The 20,678-nt window shown below is 45.3% G+C and overlaps 1 protein-coding gene across 1 annotated transcript in view; it reads left to right on the top strand.

Annotated features, from left to right (window-relative positions):
• CASQ2 (calsequestrin 2) overlaps positions 1 to 16,706 on the top strand; it is a 34,360-nt gene extending 17,654 nt beyond the window's left edge. The window contains exons 6-11 of the mRNA XM_079960318.1: positions 2,300 to 2,430; positions 5,793 to 5,838; positions 9,688 to 9,742; positions 10,646 to 10,746; positions 11,154 to 11,228; positions 16,293 to 16,706. Of these exons, the coding sequence (XP_079816444.1) occupies positions 2,300 to 2,430; positions 5,793 to 5,838; positions 9,688 to 9,742; positions 10,646 to 10,746; positions 11,154 to 11,228; positions 16,293 to 16,463 (579 nt within the window). The 3' untranslated portion in view covers positions 16,464 to 16,706. The remainder of the gene's footprint in view (positions 1 to 2,299; positions 2,431 to 5,792; positions 5,839 to 9,687; positions 9,743 to 10,645; positions 10,747 to 11,153; positions 11,229 to 16,292) is intronic.
• Positions 16,707 to 20,678: the final 3,972 nt, after the last annotated feature.

Here is a 20,678-nt window from a genome sequence, read left to right as displayed (position 1 = left end):
TGATCCATGAAGGGGTAAAAGGTTGAAAAAGGTTGCTGACCCCTAAGTCATGCAATACTCCCATGGCAAGCGAGTTTGCCAGTTGTTCACTGCGTCGCTTGCAAGAACTACTGTACAGGGTCCTAGGTGTTGGTGCAAGTGTGTATGTGTGTGTGTGTGTGTGTGTGTGTGTGTGTAAAGGAGAATTCTTGAATGCCAAGATTCAATTTTGGGGCAAGTACTCTTTGGAGAGACAACCTTAGCAGAGGGTTTAAAGTCACATAATATGCAGCAAAGTAATGTGTGGAAACATAGGCTCTTAGACATTTTAAATATCCACTACCAAGTAAATTAGGGACGCAGGTGGCGCTGTGGGTTAAAGCCTCAGCGCCTAGGACTTGCCGATTGAAAGGTCGGCGGTTCGAATCCCTGCGGCGGGGTGCGCTCCCGCTGCTCGGTCCCAGCGCCTGCCAACCTAGCAGTTCGAAAGCACCTCCGGGTGCAAGTAGATAAATAGGGACCGCTTACCAGCGGGAAGGTAAACGGCGTTTCCGTGTGCGGCTCTGGCTCGCCAGAGCAGCAATGTCACGCTGGCCACGTGACCCGGAAGTGTCTCCGGACAGCGCTGGCCCCTGGCCTCTTAAGTGAGATGGGCGCACAACCCCAGAGTCTGTCAAGACTGGCCCGTACGGGCAGGGGTACCTTTACCTTTACCTTTACCAAGTAAATTCCAGAATGTCCCCTTCAAAAGTTTCTTTCCAAACTTTCCCGTTCCCCCCAGCACAGGAAAAAGACCACGTTTAGTAAACACGTTTAGAGTTTACTTACAAACTCTCCAAAGGTCAGAATCATGTGCTTTACCATACATCAGTCAGAAAAGTTACAGAGGCAGTAGCACTTAGCTTAGTTACAAAGTGATGAAAGTTCCTAAATTATTGGTATAGTAACTCAAGAATGCCTGCCAACCTAGCAGTTTGAAAGCACCCCCGGGTGCAAGTAGATAAATAGGGACCGCTTACTGGCGGGAAGGTAAACGGCGTTTCCGTGTGCTGCGCTGGCTCGCCAGATGCAGCTTGTCACGCTGGCCACGTGACCCGGAAGTGTCTGCGGACAGAGCTGGCCCCCGGCCTCTTAAGTGAGATGGGCGCACAACCCTAGAGTCGGACACGACTGGCCCGTACGGGCAGGGGTACCTTTACCTTTTAACTCAAGAATGGCTTATGAGAGCCGGGTAGTTGAGCTGATGTCTGTGTTATCAAAATTGTTTTGTGAATTACCGCTACTGAGAATGTAATTATCATTATCTGTAGTTTTCAAAAATTAATCTCCCTCTGACCTTACTTTTTACAATCTCGCACCCTATCGTATATCTGTGTACCTGCAACTCAGGATAACACTTCATTCATCTGATGAAGTGAGGTGTGGGCCACAGTTTTTCTTGCCATTTATATTGGGACTTGATACTCAAACCTTGATGACTTGGAATGAAATTCAAAAGAAGATGAGGAGTGTATTTGATTTCTTTTGCATTTTCTTAGCTTGCTTCTTTTTTATGTACAGTGTTTCATAGTTGTTAAGGGGCATATAAAGGTCTTGTGTATTTCTTTATTTGTGTGAAATAATCATTCACTCCTATAATCTGCCCACATGTAACAGTATCCTTGCCATCCGAATTTCCACTTTTCTCAGTTCCCACATTTTTTGAAGTCAGGCGGATGGTGACCAGTGAAATTGTATTTTTGTTCTGGCATCTTGGCTGTGGGATCCTGTCCCTAAGGAGACTCACTCAGTGCTGCCGATTCTGATGTCTGTTCTGCACCAGATAAACACTTTTTATTGCCTGATGCTTTTAATGCTAACTTGTTTTAGATCTTTTCCTAGCAACTGTGGATGTTCTTGCTTTAACTTATTAATGTTGTTATTAATGTTTTTAGCTGCAAGCCGCTTAAAATATTTGGACTAGATGTAAATTATCATAATAAATTATTGTATATGCATATAGAAAGGGGATTTTTAAACTGTGCATGTGGGATTAAAGAACAAGCAAACGAAAACTGCCATTCAACCTTGCTAGATTCAATTTTGCTTTGTTAGTTTTCAGAAGAGCATTGCTGATTCTGATGAAAGCAGTGTTTTTGTTGTTATGAAAGTATGTAGTGCTATATTTCATTGTTGCGGTATTTTAACTTTCCACATACTTACATGTTGAATAATTCTTTCATTCAGAAAGTGTTCAGTGTGAGCTGACAGTATATTAGAGAGAAATGTTTTTCAGCAAAAGAAATGCCCATAATTTACCAGTTTCTTTGCTTGTTTATAGGTTGCAAAGAAACTGGGCCTGAAGCTAAATGAGGTGGATTTCTACGAGCCTTTTATGGATGAACCGGTCCATGTCCCTGACAAGCCATATACAGAAGAAGAACTGGTTGATTTTGTGAATGAGCACAGAAGGTATCAATCATGGAACTCAGAATAGTACCTCTTGTCCTATAGGGTCAGGGCATCCCAGTTGCAGTGCAGACCCTCCAAGTGTCCCTATTTTCCAGGGACCGTCCCAGATTTACAGAAGCCGTCCTGGTTTCTGATTTGATCCTAGAACATCTCCCTTTTCCTAAGGCCATCCCAATTTAAACGGAGAAATGTTGACGGATATGGAGTTGTATGACTCCCAAGCCAAGGAGATTAGTAACACTATAAACTTTAGAAAACTTCTGAAAGCAGCCCTGTAATAGTTTTACTGTTTTTATAGATGTTGGAAGCTGCCCAGAGTGGCTGGAGCAACCCAGTCAGATGGGTGGGGAATAATAATAATAATAATAATAATAATAATAATAATAATAATAATAATAATGGAATAGGACGTCCCTTTTTTCATCAGAGAAATGTTGGAGGGTATGAGTTCAGGTGTCTGTCTTCCCAATCTGTCTCTCATCTGAGAGTGGCAAACGTCCTATTGAAGGCTTGTGTTTTACAGGCCCTGCTTTTGCAGGTCTCTTGATTGTTGTGGTGTAGTGGTTAAGAGCAGTAGACTCGTAATCTGGGGAACCGGGTTCGATTCCCTGCTCCTCCACATACAGCTGCTGGGTGACCTTGGGCTAGTCACACTTCTCTGAAGTCTCTCAGCCCCACTCACCTCACAGAGTGTTTGTTGTGGGGGAGGAAGGGAAAGGAGATTGTTGGCCGCTTTGAGACTTCTTTGTTGTTGTTTAGTCATTTAGTCGTGTCCGATTCTTCGTAACCCCATGGACTAGAGCACGCCAGGGTAGTGATAAAGTGGGATATCAAATCCAAATTCCTCCTCCTCCTCCTCCTCCTCCTCCTCTTCTTCTTCTCCTTCTCACAGCCTGCACAAAAACCTCTTCATGAGTGATTTGCAGATATTTGGTAACTCAAAATGGGGGTGTATCAATAGACCAATAATTTGGAAATCCTGCAGGGTTTATTTATTTGTGAAAAGAACAATAGAATGGAGGGTTACTGAGTGGCACACAACATTATAATCTGCATGGCCATGTTTGCATCCACACACATACAGTACATGGATTGCAATGAAGAATTATTTGCAGCTTGTGTTGCCCAGGGATGTAGCTAGGATTTGTGGAGATATGGGCCCACCACCTGTGCTTTAGATCCTTGCCCATCCTGGCTAATAAAAGCTGCCAGAGAAGGTCTGGCCACATAGGTTTGTGTTGTGCCCAGTTTCTCTTTTTAGCAAGGTATAATGCCATCTGGCTTCAAGTAAGAGGAGGTAAGGCCACTTTTTGAAAAGTTGTCACTGGACTTGACAGCATTACACAACTATTGGTCAGTCTGAAATAGTTCCTTAGGGGACAAAGTGTTGCCCAAACAGAAACAGGTGCTGGTGTCTTGGTTCCAGGTTTCCCTAGATGAAATTGATTTCCTAGGCCCATTTCAATCTGGCTTCAAGTCTGGTCATGGAACAGACATGAACTTTGCTGCCTTAGTAGATGACTTTCACAGGGAAAGGGAGCGCATTCCTGTTGATTCTGCCAAATTCTTTGGTGGCATAAAATACCATAAATCCTTCTGGATGTTGGTGGTCACCATTGATGCTAACCCTTTAAACGTATGCAAATAGTAGGTGGATAGAAAAAGATACATTTTACTTGCCCAAAAATGGAAATCAGAAGAAGTCCTGACGGAAGAAGAATGGATACAAAAATTTGTGGAATATGCAGGAATGGTGAAACTTACCAGAAAAAATAAGAAATCAAGATAACAAACTTTTGATAAAAGAATGGAAATGGTTTATTGAATATTTACAAACAAACTGTAAACAGATAAGAACATTGGCAGGATTATTGTAATAACCTGCAGTTTTATAAGAGTTTGCATTTAAAGTAGATGAATAAATGATTAAGTTAATTTGGAATATGCAGAAAATATAAAAAAAAAATTGAAGGAACCGCAGAAAGAGGGGGAAGGAAGTTGAGTTTCAAAACATTAAAATGATTGTAAAATTATTGAAATGCATAAAATTGAAAATCATAAATAAAAATTATCAGAAAAAGGCCTCTCCTCTTCACGGAGGGGAGGTGTTGTGAGCGGGAACCGCTTCCTGCGCTGGCAGGGGGCGTAACTCAGCCCCCTGTGTCTCTGAGTCTTGTGCCCGCGTCACGCTCACCAGCCAGCCTATAAGGCTGGGTGGGGGCGTGGCTTAGCTGTATTTGAATGACCGCGGGCACACGGACTCTCCCTTCTTGTTCCTGGTTTCCTCGGATCACCCGCCCACCCTCCTTTAGGTTTCTTCCTTCTTTTCTTGACCTTGCTATGGACTTCGGTTGGTCACCTTGGTTGTCCAGGGGGCCTGGTAGGATTTTTTTTCCACTTGGCAGATTGGCACCAGCCACTTGGTTTTTTCGCCTACCTCATAGCAAATCGTCACAACTTTGTCAGGTTTGGCGGTTAGGCAAACATGTTGTGTGTCGGAGGGGAGGTTGTGGCCATCACCTACCACTCCCCTTGAAGGGTATTCTGTTAAAGGAAGCCTGCGGTTGTGGTTCCTGTCCTATGCCCTGGGGGTGGCTAGGGCCATGGCTTGACCCCCGGTGAGTCTAGGGGAAAGCTTCCAGCTGATTTGCATCAACAAGTTCCCCCTACTGGTTGTTAACCCTTGTGTGACTCCCGGCAGAGCGGGCAGGAGTCAAGTATAGTCCGTCCGATCCAATGCCTAAGCCAATGCCACTCACATTCTGTAACCAATAAATTTGTGGCCTTCTTAGCCCACTAACCTAAATACTTGTGTCCATGTGTATTATTTTCTCTTCAAGCGGGGGTGGGGCCTCGACTCACAAAAGAAAAAAATTCAGTGGTACCTCGGGTTATATACGCTTCAGGTTACAGACTCCACTAACCCAGAAATAGTACCTCAGGTTAAGAACTTTGAGAACCGAAATCACGTGCCAGTGGCACGGTGGCAGTGGGAGGCCCCATTAGCTAAAGTGGTACCTCAGGTTAAGAACAGTTTCAGGTTAAGAACGAACCTCCAGAACGAATTAAATTCTTAACCCAAGGTACCACTGTACATGATATGTTGTGCCTGGATAGAGTCTATTCCTCCTTGCTCCCACGTTGTTGCTGTTTGTGTTAATGGAAATTGCTGATGCCCCCGTATGGTTTGGAATCAGACTTACTGCAGTTGTAAAAATAGATGGACCACTGTGTCAATCTGGTTTAGGCCTGCCAGTGGAAGTTCCTGTCTTCTGAGTCTACTTTTGTTACACAGACTCTTACAATCATAATCACCATACAGATTCACCCATAAAACTGAGGTCTCTATTCTTTCTTTTCAGAGCCACACTGCGCAAGCTGCGCCCAGAAGATATGTTTGAGACCTGGGTAAGTGAAACAAATTGGGAGCACTGGGAGCTATAGGGATGGGGATATTTTCGTGAGAAAGTATCTAGTCTAGCTGCATTGTCAAGCACGCCCGTAAAGAAGACTCAGAATGCAAAGTATATGGTAAAATTGTTATGCTTGCTACAACCAAATCCAAGGCATCTGGGAAGGTGAATTATGTCATAAGGAAGAATCACAGCCCTCGGATCTCCTGGGCATGTTAACAGCTGCAAACCGCAGCCATGCAGCAAAGAACTGGGAAGAAATTACCCCTCCCCCACTTGCTACTTGAAACTTGGGTATGTGAACCTGGGACTCGTGTAGCTCTGCTATCCAGCACTCACCAGGGGGGCACCCTTAAGGACCAACCCCCCCCCCCCCGGTCAAAGGCAGTATTCATGAAAATAGTCTACACAAATATAAGAGAATTTGTCATATGTATATATGGCAAAATCATGAGCAAAATGCATACATTATAGGAGGGCTCAAACTTTTTTCAAAGAGGGCCGACCAAAGTTGAAAGTTTTTTAGGATTAAAGTTGTTGAGCTTTTTGGAATAAACTGCCCCCCGAACGGACTTTGGACATTGGACATGCCTGCATTAGGAGACAGGCACATGAAGATGAATACAGATGACTTCAAAAAATAATACTAATTCTAAACTGATGCAGAGATAGGGTGAAGCGAAATCAAGGGGGGGGGGGATTTTGAAGCACAGATAAACCAAAATGGGCAGATCCACCCATTGGTAGTTGAATGGCAGCCTCTGTTCTCTAACACACTGGGAGATGCTAGGAAAATGAAGCCCAGGTTTCTTCCACTGCATCAGAGATGAGCCTTTGCCACTTGTTTAATGAGTTATCGACTTTGGAATTGTGTTTGTGCTAAGACAGTTTGAATTGTCTTGTGGGGTGAGGGAGGGGGTTGGAAGAAAAGAAACACACAAACCACACATTACAGTGGACTATTTTTGCTCTCATTTCAGTAGTAAATCTGCTCCAAACATCTCTAAAACCTCGTTCTTACAATTCCCCCACCTTCCCCCAGAGATGTTTTCCACTTATTCTTTTAGCTCTTCATTTTATGGGGGTTCTGTAACTGGTGGGCTCAAGGGGAAAGAAATTAGCATTTAGATGGATTTTTTTCCTCTTGCATTAATACCAATTGAAATTGAAAGCTGGGATTGGTGGAAGACAAGGAACATGAGGGTTTTCCATGGTATAATTCCAAGATGACATTCATAGCAGGTGCACAATAAACAACCTGACTGCCAACTCAGATGGCCTTTGCCAATATAATTTTCATTGTGCCCAGATACCCAAGGCCTTGCTGCCAACCTTGTGGCTTTTAGGAAGAAAACCATCCCAGATTTATTTTTATTTTTTTAAAAATGCTAACCTTTCTCAATTCTCTTTTCCTCTTATTAGATTTTACAGACACCCCTGCCAGAATCTTTTTGTTCCTTTCTCCCATTCCTATGCCCCAACTGTCCCCTTCAATTCTCACTTTTGAACAGCACCAGAAAGAACCTTCTGTGATTGTTTGGTTGCCTTGTTTCTCATGAATTGGTCTATTGCTTTGCCTTACAAACTTTATGGGTGATCACGACCTGTACGAAACCACTTTAATGGTCCTTAATGACTTGGAGTCTCTCTACAGTCTTTGAAATGTTATACCCATCAGAATTTTGTAGAAATGTGGGAGCCCTCTTAACTTCGTAAGCATTCCTCATACAAAGTTACAGGAGAACCATGCAATCATGCCTACTATGTTGGCCTGTCCATCTTGCCATATAAAGTTGAATGCATAAAAGGAGTCCTTACATGCATGCAACTGCATATACAGAAGGCTTCTTTTGTTCTTCAAATAATTGAAAACCCTGATGGTGCAGATCCCTGATGGTGTGGAAGCCCAACATTTGTGTTCAGCCATACATATTTAGCTCCGAAAAGCGATGACAAACCTAGACAGCATCTTAAAAAGCAGATACATCACCTTGCCGACAAAGGTCCGTATAGTTAAAGCTATGGTTTTCCCAGTAGTGATGTATGGAAGTGAGAGCTGGACCATAAAGAAGGCTGATCGCCAAAGAATTGATGCTTTTGAATTCTGGTGCTGGAGGAGACTCTTGAGAGTCCCATGGACTGCAAGAAGATCAAACCTATCCATTCTGAAGGAAATCAGCCCTGAGTGCTCACTGGAAGGACAGATCATGAAGCTGAGGCTCCAAGACTTTGGCCACCTCATGAGAAGAGAAGACTCCCTGGAAAAGACCCTGATGTTGGGAAAGATGGAGGGCACAAGGAGAAGGGGACGACAGAGGATGAGATGGTTGGACAGTGTTCTCGAAGGTACCAACATGAGTCTGACCAAACTGCAGGAGGCAGTGGAAGACAGGAGTGCCTGGCGTGCTCTGGTCCTGGGGGTCACGAAGAGTCGGACACAACTAAATGACAACAATGTGGAGCTATCAGAGTTGGGCAGAGTGATTTGCTGATATTCACTATCTGATGTGTTCTTGCTTGCCATTCATACATTCACTGACCACATGATGGAGTTGTGTGAAAAAGGCTGGAGTTTTCAGTTGGGAGTTTCCTATTGCTGGGTTTTGGGCAGGGCCACAGGAGAGAGCTGGTGAATTGACTAAATACAATGTTTAGTCAACGGTTGTTCAGGTGCAGTTCAGATTAGTAACTGTGCTACACGTCTTAGACAGAATCTATGTACTCCCCAAGTCTTCTGCTTGAGTCATTATAAATAAGTGGCTTGCCATATGTGTTCTGGGACACTTTATCCCTCTGCAAGAAAAATAACTTGTGGGGGAAGAGCCTTATGGACCACGGAACCTGCCAATCAATCACAGGAATAATAATAATAATAATAATAATAATAATAATAATAACAATAATTTATTACTTATACCCTGCCCATCTGGCTGTGGCTCCTCAGCCACCCTGGACAGCTTCCAACAGAATATTAAAAACACAATCAAAAACTTCCCTAAACAGGGCTGCCTTCAGATGTCTTCTAAAAGTCAGATAGTTGTTTATTTCCTTGACATCTGGTGGGAGGGCGTTCCACAGGGAGGGTGCTACTGCCAAGAAGGCCCTCTGCCTGGTTCCCTGTAACTTGGCTTCTCGCAGGGAGGAAACCGCCAGAACGCCCTCGGAGCTGGACCTTAATGTCCGGGCAGAACAATGGGGGTGGAGACACTCCTTCAGGTATACTGGACCGAGGCTGTTTAGGGCTTTAAAGGTCAGCACCAACACTTTGAATTGTGCTCGGAAACGTACTGGGAGCCAGTGTAGGTCTTTCAAGACTGGTGTTATGTGGTCTTGGCAGATGCTCCCAGTCACCAGTCTAGCTGCCGCATTCTGGATTAGTTGTAGTTTCCGAGTCACCTTCAAAGGTAGCCCCACGTAGAGTGCATTGCAGTAGTCCAAGCAGGAGATGACCAGAGCATGCACCACTCTGGTGAGACAGTCTACAATGAAGACTGGAATTCATTGTAAGGTTGTCATTATTGACTGCTGTTGGACCCAAACTATTGGTAGGAGCCATGAATATAAAATGCGGAATTACCATATTGAGGCAAGTCATTTAGAACCCTTTCCAGTGTATCTCCATCTTGTGTCTGCTCATTTATTTTCAGACCCCCACTGAACTTTGCCTAATTTTTTTTTTGTTGATTCTGTTTATATTTATCTTTCTGTTAATTTCTAGAAACACTTCTAATCATAGATTTTTCTTGACATTCTCTGGTTGACTGATCTTCAGGTCCATCTCCCCTGCCCAGCGCACTGTCGTCCCTAACTTTCAGCTCACCAATCCAATATTTCTTGTCCACAGGAGGATGACCTCGATGGCATTCACATTGTGGCATTTGCTGAAGAAGATGACCCAGGTAAGGGATCTTTCTTTGTCCACCTTTCTGGAGCTCAGAGATCAATGGAAATTACAACATATCCCTTCCTACGTGCAAGAACACAAGAGAGCAGATCATGGAATAAAACCATTTGCTTGGATATCTCTAACCCTCCTATGTCTGTAGGATTCATACTTGGTCAGTGATATTTTTCTACTCACCCTGGGAACAAAGTATAGGCAGCAATAATTTGCTCCCTCATGCTTTGGCTGTGTTTGAACTGCACAAATGTGAAGTAATTTACTGCTGACGTAAATGCAAGAACAAGCTACTACTGTTTGAAAGCATTGTTGTGAACACACCTTTCCTTTATGTGAGAGTGTGTAAATATATCGGAGACTATAGTTCTTGCATTTCATGGCTATGAACAGTGCAAATATGTTGCTTCATTTCAATATTATTATTATTATTATTATTAGTGTACAGCTTTTCCTGAGTTGCAAAACTACCTCAGGGATTTGGAGGAAGGGGGCCAGTGATATCAGAGGCACCAGCTAATCTGCGCTTTCTACAGCCAACTACTGCTGCTCACAGGAATCCTTTCCCCGCAGCTCAGCTCCTTGGTTTGCAGGGGCTTCCAACATGGCTTTGTTGCTCCAGGAATGTTTTGTTTACATGCCATCTAAGTCATGAGGCGGGTTCTTCATGCAGAGGAGAAGATGGGCAAAGAAATGAAGAGATTACCGGGCTACTCCCCATGTCCAGAACAGAAAGACAGTTGAATGGCAATGAGAAAATGCAGAGGGCCAATATTTTTTATTTATTCTCTTCTGCCACTGGCAGGGTTGCTTGGGACATCCTGTTCTGACAACGACTATGATAGCTTAGTGGATTCTTCTGACATCTATGCATGAGAGGAACTTAAACCGTATTTCTTTTCAGATGGCTTTGAATTCCTGGAAATTGTCAAGCAGGTTGCTAAAGACAATACTGACAACCCTGAATTGAGCATTGTGTGGATTGACCCAGACGACTTTCCTCTGGTGAGTACGATGGCCTGGCGTTATTGCCATTTTGTTGTAATTTTTCCATTGCTCCAGATAGATTCATAGGCACCCTCCTATCCACTTCTACAACGGCAAATCTCCTAGAGATGAACTCTGGCACGGAAAATACCATTCTGCCAGCTGTACTTGGCTCAAATTAACCCTTACTTTCGGGAATGTGTTGGTCGAGACAAAGGAGGAAAGGGGAAGAGAATATTGAACGAGAAATGAAGAACAACAGCCCAAGTCTTACAAAAATAACACACACATTTGGATGGCAACCTTTAGTCTCTAGTCTCCGCCTTGTCAGGCCCCATTATTTATTTGGGTGAACTTGGATTTGTGCACTGCTTAATAAATCACCATATTTATATGAAATGCTTCCCTTTCTTTTGCTCCTACAGCTCATTGTGTACTGGGAAAAGACCTTCAAGATCGACCTATTCAAGCCACAGATTGGTGTGGTCAATGTCACAGATGTGAGTATCAGCAAGTTCACGTACCTGGTAGCTTTAGGTTCAAGGAAGAGACAAACTGACATGGGGCCTATCCAAAGTCCAAAAACTGGATTTCTTCGTTTGGCGCACCCATACTCTTCTCTTCTTCCAGGTATCCCACTGCAGTATAGTTCTAGGAAGTCCTCTGCCAACTTAAGTCTTGCTTATTTCAGAGACAGAACTATAGTTGCGTGCTGAGAATGATCATATACATATTCAGACTCAGGAGTGGTGTCCTACTTATGGTTGTGGTGGCGCCAACCCTGATCCATCGTAGATAGCTTGGAAGTCAGTTCAGTAGCAAGTGGGGGGAGGAGGAAAGCCTGCTAATTCCCAGTTATGGCATCTTTCCTTTGATTCATGAAGTCAATAAAGCGGTACAAAAATTCAGATACAGTTGTACCTCGGCTCCTGTACGCCTTGGGAGTTGAACGTTTTGGCTCCCGAACCATCAGAAACTTGGAGTGTTTCGGTTTTCAAACGTTCTTTCGGAAGCCGAATGTCTGATGGGGCTTCTGCAGCTTCTGATTGGCTGCAGGAGCTTCATGCAGCCAATCAGAAGCCATGCTTTGGAAGTCGAACGTTTCACAAGTCAAACTTCAGAATAAGTTAGACAAGATTCTTGCCTTGCGTAATTGATTCTAAGAGCTAAATTTGAGCTTTGGAATCTCTTAAGGACAGAAAAAAAAACTGGCTGAATATTGTAAAATATTCTGTATTGAAGTCAGCCTCTGCCCCTTAGAGAAGCACTAGCTAGCACTAGCACATCCATATGTCAGGAGTGCTCTGATGGTGTTTCCTGCTTGGCAGGGGGTTGGACTCGATGGCCCTGGTGGTCTCTTCCAACTCTATGATTCTATGATTCTATGATTCAGTGAGATTAGCAAACTGCCCATAGGTGGTTCCCCGGTTCAAGTGGAAGACATGAGGGAGGCACAGAAAGCTCAGTGCTGTCATGAGTATGCATGCAGTCTGAAGAGGAGCAGCCCAGAAAAAGTGTTATCTGCTTGATTCTGTCAATTGCTCTTAATTTGAAAAGCAAACATTTATTTCAGCAATTTGGCAGAGCACTGTTCTGTCAGGAGTGAGATATCTTGTTCAAACTATTATAACTGATTATAGGAACCACCAAACTATAGAGGGCAGTCTTGCATTTCTGTTTGCAAATCATGTTCTTACACCTGATAAATTTTTACAAGCATTTTATTTTCCCAACCATCTTCCACACTTCATAGTGGAGGCCGTCTGCTCCCAAATCCAGATACAATGATAAACTGACTCCGTATGGCACCTACATTTATACCTTTTATCGTTTCCCTCCTTTTTTATTCCATGTTTCCCATACTCCTTTCTGTTACTAATTTATTCATAACAGAACCTTCACGCTAAGGTCCCAGAGCAGGTGACAGCATTAAAAACAATATTAAAACAACTTACAACCCTTCTCTTGGTGATAGTGGTTTTTATTGGGAGTCATTCGTAGCACATCATAGAGCTGTAGGATTGGAAGGGACCCACGGCAATGCTAAAATCTCAGCTAATGTAGAATAGAACTTGCCAACTGTCACTTCTTAAAAACAGTTCATCCTCTTCTGGGATGCTGAGGGAGTGACTCGGATGCACTCCGGTTTACAAAGAAATAAAAAAATCTGGGATGTAGTTTGGTTTGAGAATTATGGTTATTATTATTATTTTACTGGAGCCAACTTTGTCTGGCAGGTAAACCTTTCAGGAGGTGTTAAAAATAATGAGGTAAAGTGTGGGTTGCTTGAAATCTTGTCTGTAGATGGAATTGAGACAAAGGTGAACTTTTTGTTGTCTGGTTCGTTTGTGGATTGAGATTTGAAAAGGGTAGCTCAGGGATCCCGATGGTGGGGGGTGCTTGCAGAGATGAGAAGCAGCATATAGGAATTGCTGAAGAACTCTAGCCTGGTGCAGGAGGAAAAAGCTAGGGCTGCTAGCAGACAGAAGAGCCTAAGAACTTTCCACTGAAATAATCTTCCTTAAAAGAATTTGAGGAAATGAAAAAGAGTTTTAGATAGGACTAGGTGGATGTATTTATCCTGTTTTATTTCCCTTGCCCTTTGGGGAATGTTTTATGTGCACAAAAGGTAAAGGGGACCCCTGACAGTTAAGTCTAGTCGCAAATGACTGTGGGGTTGTGGCGCTCATCTCGCTTTACAGGCTGTGGGAGCCGACGTTTGTCTGCAGACAGCTTCCGGGTCATGTGGCCAGAGGAATAAACTGCTTCTGGCGAAACCAGAGCAGCGCACGGAAATGCCATTTACCTTCCCACCGGAGCAGTACCTATTTATCTACTTGCACTTTGATGTGCTTTCAAACTGCTAGGTTGGCAGGAGCAGGGAGCGATCAACGGGAGCTCACCCCGTCGGGGGGATTCGAACCGCCGACCTTCTGATCGGCAAGTCCTAGGTTCTGTGGTTTAACCCACAGCACCATTTTATGTGCATATAACCATGCTACCACCCACCCCCCGCTAAGAAAAATCTTCTTATTTTTTAAGTAAACTTTTGAAACGCCAATCTACGAAGGTGTTCTGAGGTCCAGCAGAGCGTAGATTGTTTCATGGAAGCTGTCAGGGGGGTTAAATGAAGAATTTCCACCTGGGGACAGTGGGAAAGTCTGGGGAAGGGGAGAGCAAACGAGTGTGGTAAGGTGCTCACATGGGCAGGGTGTGGCTGTGGTCCTGTGACAACTACAAAAAGGAATGTGGTGCGGAGGGAAATTCAACTTTTATTTCTATTCATTGTAACTTTCTGTGTATGTATTGCCATGTATTGTTCCATGCACATCTCAGACGGCTGATTCTGCAAATACTCAGCAAAAGTCCAGTGAGGATGAACTGGGCTTACTTCAGAACAGTTTAAGGGCCAGTGCTTAGAGCAAAAGCAGTGCAAGGGGGAGGAGTCATAGAATCGAGGAATTGTAGAGCTGGAAGGGATCTCAAGGGTTATCTAGTGCAGCCCCCGGCAATGCAGGAATCTCAGCTCAAGCAGCCATGACAGATAGCCAAAAGGAAAGTTGGACTCTCACTGCTTACCCTTCCCTCAGCTGAGGAGAAAACACCTAAAGGAATTGGAAGGTGGTATGCCGTGGTCTAAACCACAGAGCCTAGGGCTTGCCGATCAGAAGGTCAGCGGCTCGAATCCCTGCGACGGGGTGAGCTCCCGTTGCTCGGTCCCTGCTCCTGCCAACCTAGCAGTTCCAAAGCACGTCAAAGTGCAAGTAGATAAATAGGTATTGCTCCAGCGGGAAGGTAAACGGCATTTCCGTGCGCTGCTCTGGTTCGCCAGAAGCGGCTTAGTCATGCTGGCCACATGACCCGGAAACTGTACGCTGGCTCCCTCGGCCAATAAAGCGAGATGAGCTCCAAAACCCCAGTCATCCACGACTGGACCTAATGGTCAGGGGTCCCTTTACCTTTTGACACTTCTTATACACATAATTGGGCAGATCAGGATTTAAATTACAGATAGGAAGCCGTGTTGGTCTACTATAGTCAAAACAAAATAAAAAAATTCCTTCCAGTAGCACCTTAAAGACCAACTAAGTTAGTTCTTGGTATGAGCTTTCGTGTGCATGCACACTTCTTCAGATACACTGAAACAGAAGTCACCAGACCCTTCTATATAGTGAGAAGGTGGGGAGGGGTATTAGAAGGGTGGTGGGATTGGGTGATTGGCAGATAGCTGTGATGAGCCTGTTGACGACTCTTAACGACTGCAATAGGTCTTACAGGAAAAAGCAAGGGGTGAGAAGGTGAAAAATGGCTTTGTCATGTATAATGAGATAAGAATCCAATGTCTTTCTTCAGACCAGGTCTCGGAGACATTGGATTCACCTTCTCACCCCTTGCTTTTTCCTGTAAGACCTATTGCAGTCGTTAAGAGTCGTCAACAGGCTCATCACAGCTATCTGCCAATCACCCAATCCCACCACCCTTCTGAGTAATACCCCTCCCCACCTTCTCACTATATAGAAGGGTCTGGTGACTTCTGTTTCAGTGTATCTGAAGAAGTGTGCATGCACACTGTCAGGGGCTCAGGAGCAGAGGCACAGGGGAGAGAGGAAATGGAGAGCGAAGGGGAAGAAGGGGAAGAATCTGAGGGCAGCGTAGGGGAGTATGAGAGTGGCACGAGAGATTCCATGAGCTTCTCCAGCGAATCAGAAGATTCCCAGAGGGGGGCGCCGACGGCCAGGGCAAGGGCGGTCCCAGGGGGGACACACCAGAAGCAAGGGGCCAGCGGGGACTCCCAAAGCAGCAGCGGGAGATCAGGACCAGCTCCCCCACCAGAGCGTAGTGGGGGGGAAGAGTCCCATGTATCAGGGCCAGCTTCTCCTCCAGCAGGGAGAGAAGATGAATCAGGGCTGGCCACGCCTCCATCGCAGAGTGAGGGAACGGAGGGGAGGTCAGATCCAGCTAGCCCCCCCGAAGGGGGAAGCAGTCACAGGAGCAGTGTAACGGTCAGGAGGAAGGTTGCCGGCTGGGCGCGCGCGCCAAGTTCGAATGTACAGGCGTGCGGCACAGCAGGTAACCCGGATTGGGAAGCAGGTCCTAAAGCCCGCCGGAGGGAGGGGGAAGACTCAGGGGACTCAGCATCAGAAGAGTCTAGAAAGGGCAAGACCCCAGCAGACAGGCGGACCCAGAGGAGGAAAGAGCAAAGGAAGAGGTGGAGCAAGGCTAGAGTCTTAAACTGGTGTCTGGGGGGAGGAGATTCAGACGGAGCTTCAGTGGTCTAGGGTTTAAGACGTAGGGCTGCACGCCGCGGCTTTGAAATCGAAACTGCGTTTCAATAAAGACTTTTGTACATAACAACGGACTGGCGTTGGTCCTTTGTGAGCTGGGACCTCGGGCAGCTCTGACACACACGAAAGCTCATACCAAGAATTAACTTAGTTGGTCTTTAAGGTGCTACTGGAAGGAATTTTTTTATTCAGGATTTAAATGTTTAGTTTGGCCCAATCTCCTGCTGTTTTACATGAAGCAAATCTTCATTTTTCTTTCTATACTGCCCTTTCTTTTAGGCTGATAGTGTCTGGATGGATATCAGAGATGATGATGACCTCCCAACAGCTGAGGAATTGGAAGATTGGATAGAGGATGTACTTTCTGGGAAGATAAACACTGAAGACGATGATGTTGATGAAGATGATGAAGATGAAGATGATGATGACGACGACGATGACGACGACTAGGTTATGGCACTTTGAAAGCATCCGGACATTAAATTTATATTCCTCAAGATGTTATGTCTCCCAGTGTTCTCCCTTAAAGGGAAGACATTTGTATTTAGGACTTCCAAAGTCTGTTTCTAAGGGTCACTGAAGGCTTGCTGCCTTGTTTTCTTTCCTTTGTACCCATCTCAAACATATTTCCTATTCTAACTTCCAAAAGCTGTTTCCCAAGCATAAGACAATAAAAAAGGTGAAGGCATGGCATTTTTGCTCTCTGTGGATCTGTTTATTTGTAATAGCAGCAGAAAAAAGCATGGAATTATCCCAGTGGCAAGAAGGATAATTATTTACAAGGGGCTGAGAGCTTCTTGGATTTCTGCAAAAAGATCTTAATGTTTTGGGTTGAGCTTTGCTCAACTTGTATTTTTAAAACAAGCTCTCAGGGTGAACCCAAGGAGAATAATCAAGCAGACTTTGTAGGATACCTTTTTAAGAAACCACTGCGATGGCCCCCTTAGGTAAAGGTAAAGGGACCCCTGACCATTAGGTCCAGTTGTGGACGACTCTGGGGTTGCGGCGCTCATCTCGCTTTATTGGCCGAGGGAGCCAGCGTAAAGCTTCTGGGTCATGTGGCCAGCATGACTAAGCCGCTTCTGGCGAACCAGAGCAGCGCACGGAAATGCCGTTTACCTTCCCGCTGGAGCAATACCTATTTATCTACTTGCACTTTGACGTGCTTTGGAACTGCTAGGTTGGCAGGAGCAGGGACCGAGCAACGGGAGCTCACCCCGTCGCAGGGATTCGAGCCGCTGACCTTCTGATCGGCAAGCCCTAGGCTCTGTGGTTTAGACCACGGCATACCACCTTCCAATTCCTTTAGGTGTTTTCTCCTCAGCTGAGGGAAGGGTAAGCAGTGAGAGTCCAACTTTCCTTTTGGCTATCTGTCATGGCTGCTTGAGCTGAGATTCCTGCATTGCCGGGGGCTGGACTAGATAACCCTTGAGATCCCTTCCAGCTCTACAATTCCTCGATTCTATGACTCCTCCCCCTTGCACTGCTTTTGCTCTAAGCACTGGCCCTTAAACTGTTCTGAAGTAAGCCCAGTTCATCCTCACTGGACTTTTGCTGAGTATTTGCAGAATCAGCCGTCTGAGATGTGCATGGAACAATACATGGCAATACATACACAGAAAGTTACAATGAATAGAAATAAAAGTTGAATTTCCCTCCGCACCACATTCCTTTTTGTAGTTGTCACAGGACCCCAGCCACACCCTGCCCATGTGAGCACCTTACCACACTCGTTTGCTCTCCCCTTCCCCAGACTTATTTATAAGTCTGGTACCTATTTATCTACTTGCACTTTGACGTGCTTTCGAACTGCTAGGTTGGCAGCAGCAGGGACTGAGCAATGGGAGCTGACTGCATTGCGGGGATTCGAACTGCAAGCCCAAGAGGTTCTGTAGTTTAACCCACAGCACCACCCGCGTCCCCCTTACTTCATTGTAATTCTCCTGATTAGAATGATCAGGCTATGTACCCTGTATTGTTAGTATTATCAGTTATGCCGTTATCTGTATTGTTAGCTGTACCGAGCCAACTACAGATTAAAACGAAGCTCTGAAAATTTAAAAAGCAGCTTTGTCTACTAGCTAAGCATAAAATGAGTTAAAGTAAGTGAAGAATGAATAAGAGTCACATAAGGAGGGGATAAAGTCATTGTGCTTAGATGCAAAGCTATGCACCTTGTTTTTCCTAATAAATCTATAATCCTGATTCTCACTGCATAGACAGTGCATGGAAAGGAGAGCCCAAAACATTATGGCACCTGAGGCAAACCACAAAATGGCACCCCCTGCCAGGGAAGAAGTGGTGCGTGAATAGCTTCATCAGGACAAAAGGGGAATAAAGATCTACATTGGAAGAGATGAGCAACACCTCCTATTCACCAAGAGGCAGAATGCGGATCTGTGCTAAGGAGATAGCAGACCCAGCCATCGAGGAGTGTGCCACAGTTGTCACTGCCACCAGAGGCGCCAACTTAGGAAGCAGATGGGGGGGCGTGATGTCACACACGTGGCGTCACATCACAATGTCACAAGCAGCTGGGGCCTGTTTCCATGGCAGCCACAGGAGGCAGTGGCCGTGGAAGCCTCTCCACGCTCAGCCTCCTCCACCCCGATGGCTTGGAACATTGGGGAGGCCTTCCCCCAAAAAACAATTATTTGGGGGGGCCCAACATAGTCAGGGGAGTCACAAGATGGCACCCCTGACTGCCATCATGGCAGCAGCAGGTTGTGCATTTCTTGGAGGATTTATCTATTGCCCATGTGGATTTGGCCACCTGAAGCGGTCACTTCCTCTTGCCTCATGCGTGGGCCGGCTCTGGTTTTGCTCCTCCACCAAGATCGGAAAATATACTGGGCTCCCTGCAAGCTAGGAACCTTTGGCATGGGCAGGAGTCCCCTGGCTCCATTGCGGACTTTTCCCATAAGGTTCCTAGTGAAGCAGGTGAGAGTGACCTCCGTTCTGATCTTGGTGGGGGAGTGAAAAGATGCAAGTCTCCCTCCCCTTCTTGGCCTTCAGAGCCAGAATTGGGCTCTGCCACTCCTGCAATTCGTTAAGGAAAAACAAGATTCCAACTGAACAGTAGGAAGAGCTTTCTGATCCTTAACCTATTAAAAAGGACTGAACTTACAGTGTGGTTGTGCAGAACAATTGAAAAAGACAAGGGGGGGGAACCCACCTGTGTGGGTGAATTTACAGGCAATACAATACTGATTTAAGGTCTCTTTCTTATTGCAATCCTGTCCTTTTGAGGCCCATGGGGCATGATGCCCTTTATTTGCCCCCCCCTAAAAAAACACATTGATTGTTGACTGCTGTCGATATATCACCTTTTAATATCATTTGCTGCTTGATAAACATAGCAACCCCGCAGTACTGTAAACAGCCTGAAGTATGAGGCAGTATACAAGTTAAATAAATAAAAAATAACAGTGGGCAAAGCTAAACAATACTCTGCAAGATGCAAACTCAGTTTCTCAATGCTGCTTTTTCGTACTGACATGCTGCTATGGAGGGCTGTGATTCTGATTCTAACAGCCTTTTGCTGTTGCAATTTGATTGCTCCAAACTGAACGTAACATCGCACCATAAAATGCAGGAAGGAAAAGCTTTTGGGCGTTGACCAGGGGAGTGAGTGAGAGGGTGCTGAAAGACTGGCCGGCATTTATCTTGGCCTGAAATGTTAGTGTGCTCAGGTTGCTGCCCTTTCCTGGTAAATAAGAGAGATAGCCTAAGGGGGCATCAGTCTCTCCCAAGCACATGGTGTGACACTGCAATAAGCAGCATTTCAGCAATTCTCATATTAATTGCCCATAGAACACATGGAGAAATTAAGGGAGTCTTTTCTACCCACCCGAAAGCTACCCTTGAAGAAAACCACTGCAGCTATGATCTGCTCTTCTGAAATCTGGTAGGGTCCATGGCTCAGAAGGCACAGGTTTCATCAAATTGTCTCCAAAATTAAATGATAAATGTTTCTTTTTTCTTAAAAGAAAAAAAAAGTTGAAGGTGTTCAGTCCCCAAACCCCTGGACATGTTTGCTCATTACTTAATCCACTCTGGAGGGACTGCTGTGCCTGTCTGTTGCAAAACGGGGCGAGGGATTGACAGCTGCATTTTTTATTTCCCATTACAGTGAATGAGGTGAAACAACTTCATTTTTTTACAAAACCGCTTTGGACCAAAACATGAGTCAGATTGGACAGACTTCAAACAGTTGCTTTCCAAAGTGATGGATACAGACCCAATGTTGTGACTGGTTTAACACCCCAAATAAGGAGGGTGATCAAAGATCCATTTTATACCTCACCTAGAGCATTGCACAAGGAAAGTAAAACTAAACGCCAGAGGAAGAATTCAGCACAAACATTTCTACTTGTCTGATGAAACAAGCAGGGACGGAGGAAGGGGGGTGCGGTGGGGGGTCTGCCCTGGGTGTCACCTCTGAGAGGGGTGACAAAATGGTGGGTGGCACTAACCGCAGGGCCTGCAGTGCACCCGAGCCCCATGGATCTCCTGAGAGTGACGCGGTGGCTTGGGCGCCTGCAGGCTCCGCGCTGCCCCAAACGGTCCCCCCACTGCCTCCCCCTCAGCTGTAGGGCGGCTGAGTGGGAGGAGGCAGGCAGACTCCTCGGAACCTACGCTCAGCCAAAAGCCTTATCGAGCAAA

Source organism: Podarcis cretensis (assembly GCF_951804945.1).
Source record: "Podarcis cretensis genome assembly, chromosome: 17".
Lineage (NCBI taxonomy): Eukaryota > Metazoa > Chordata > Lepidosauria > Squamata > Lacertidae > Podarcis > Podarcis cretensis.
Note: the sequence above shows the minus strand (reverse complement) of the source record. Positions and strands in the feature narration are given on the sequence as shown.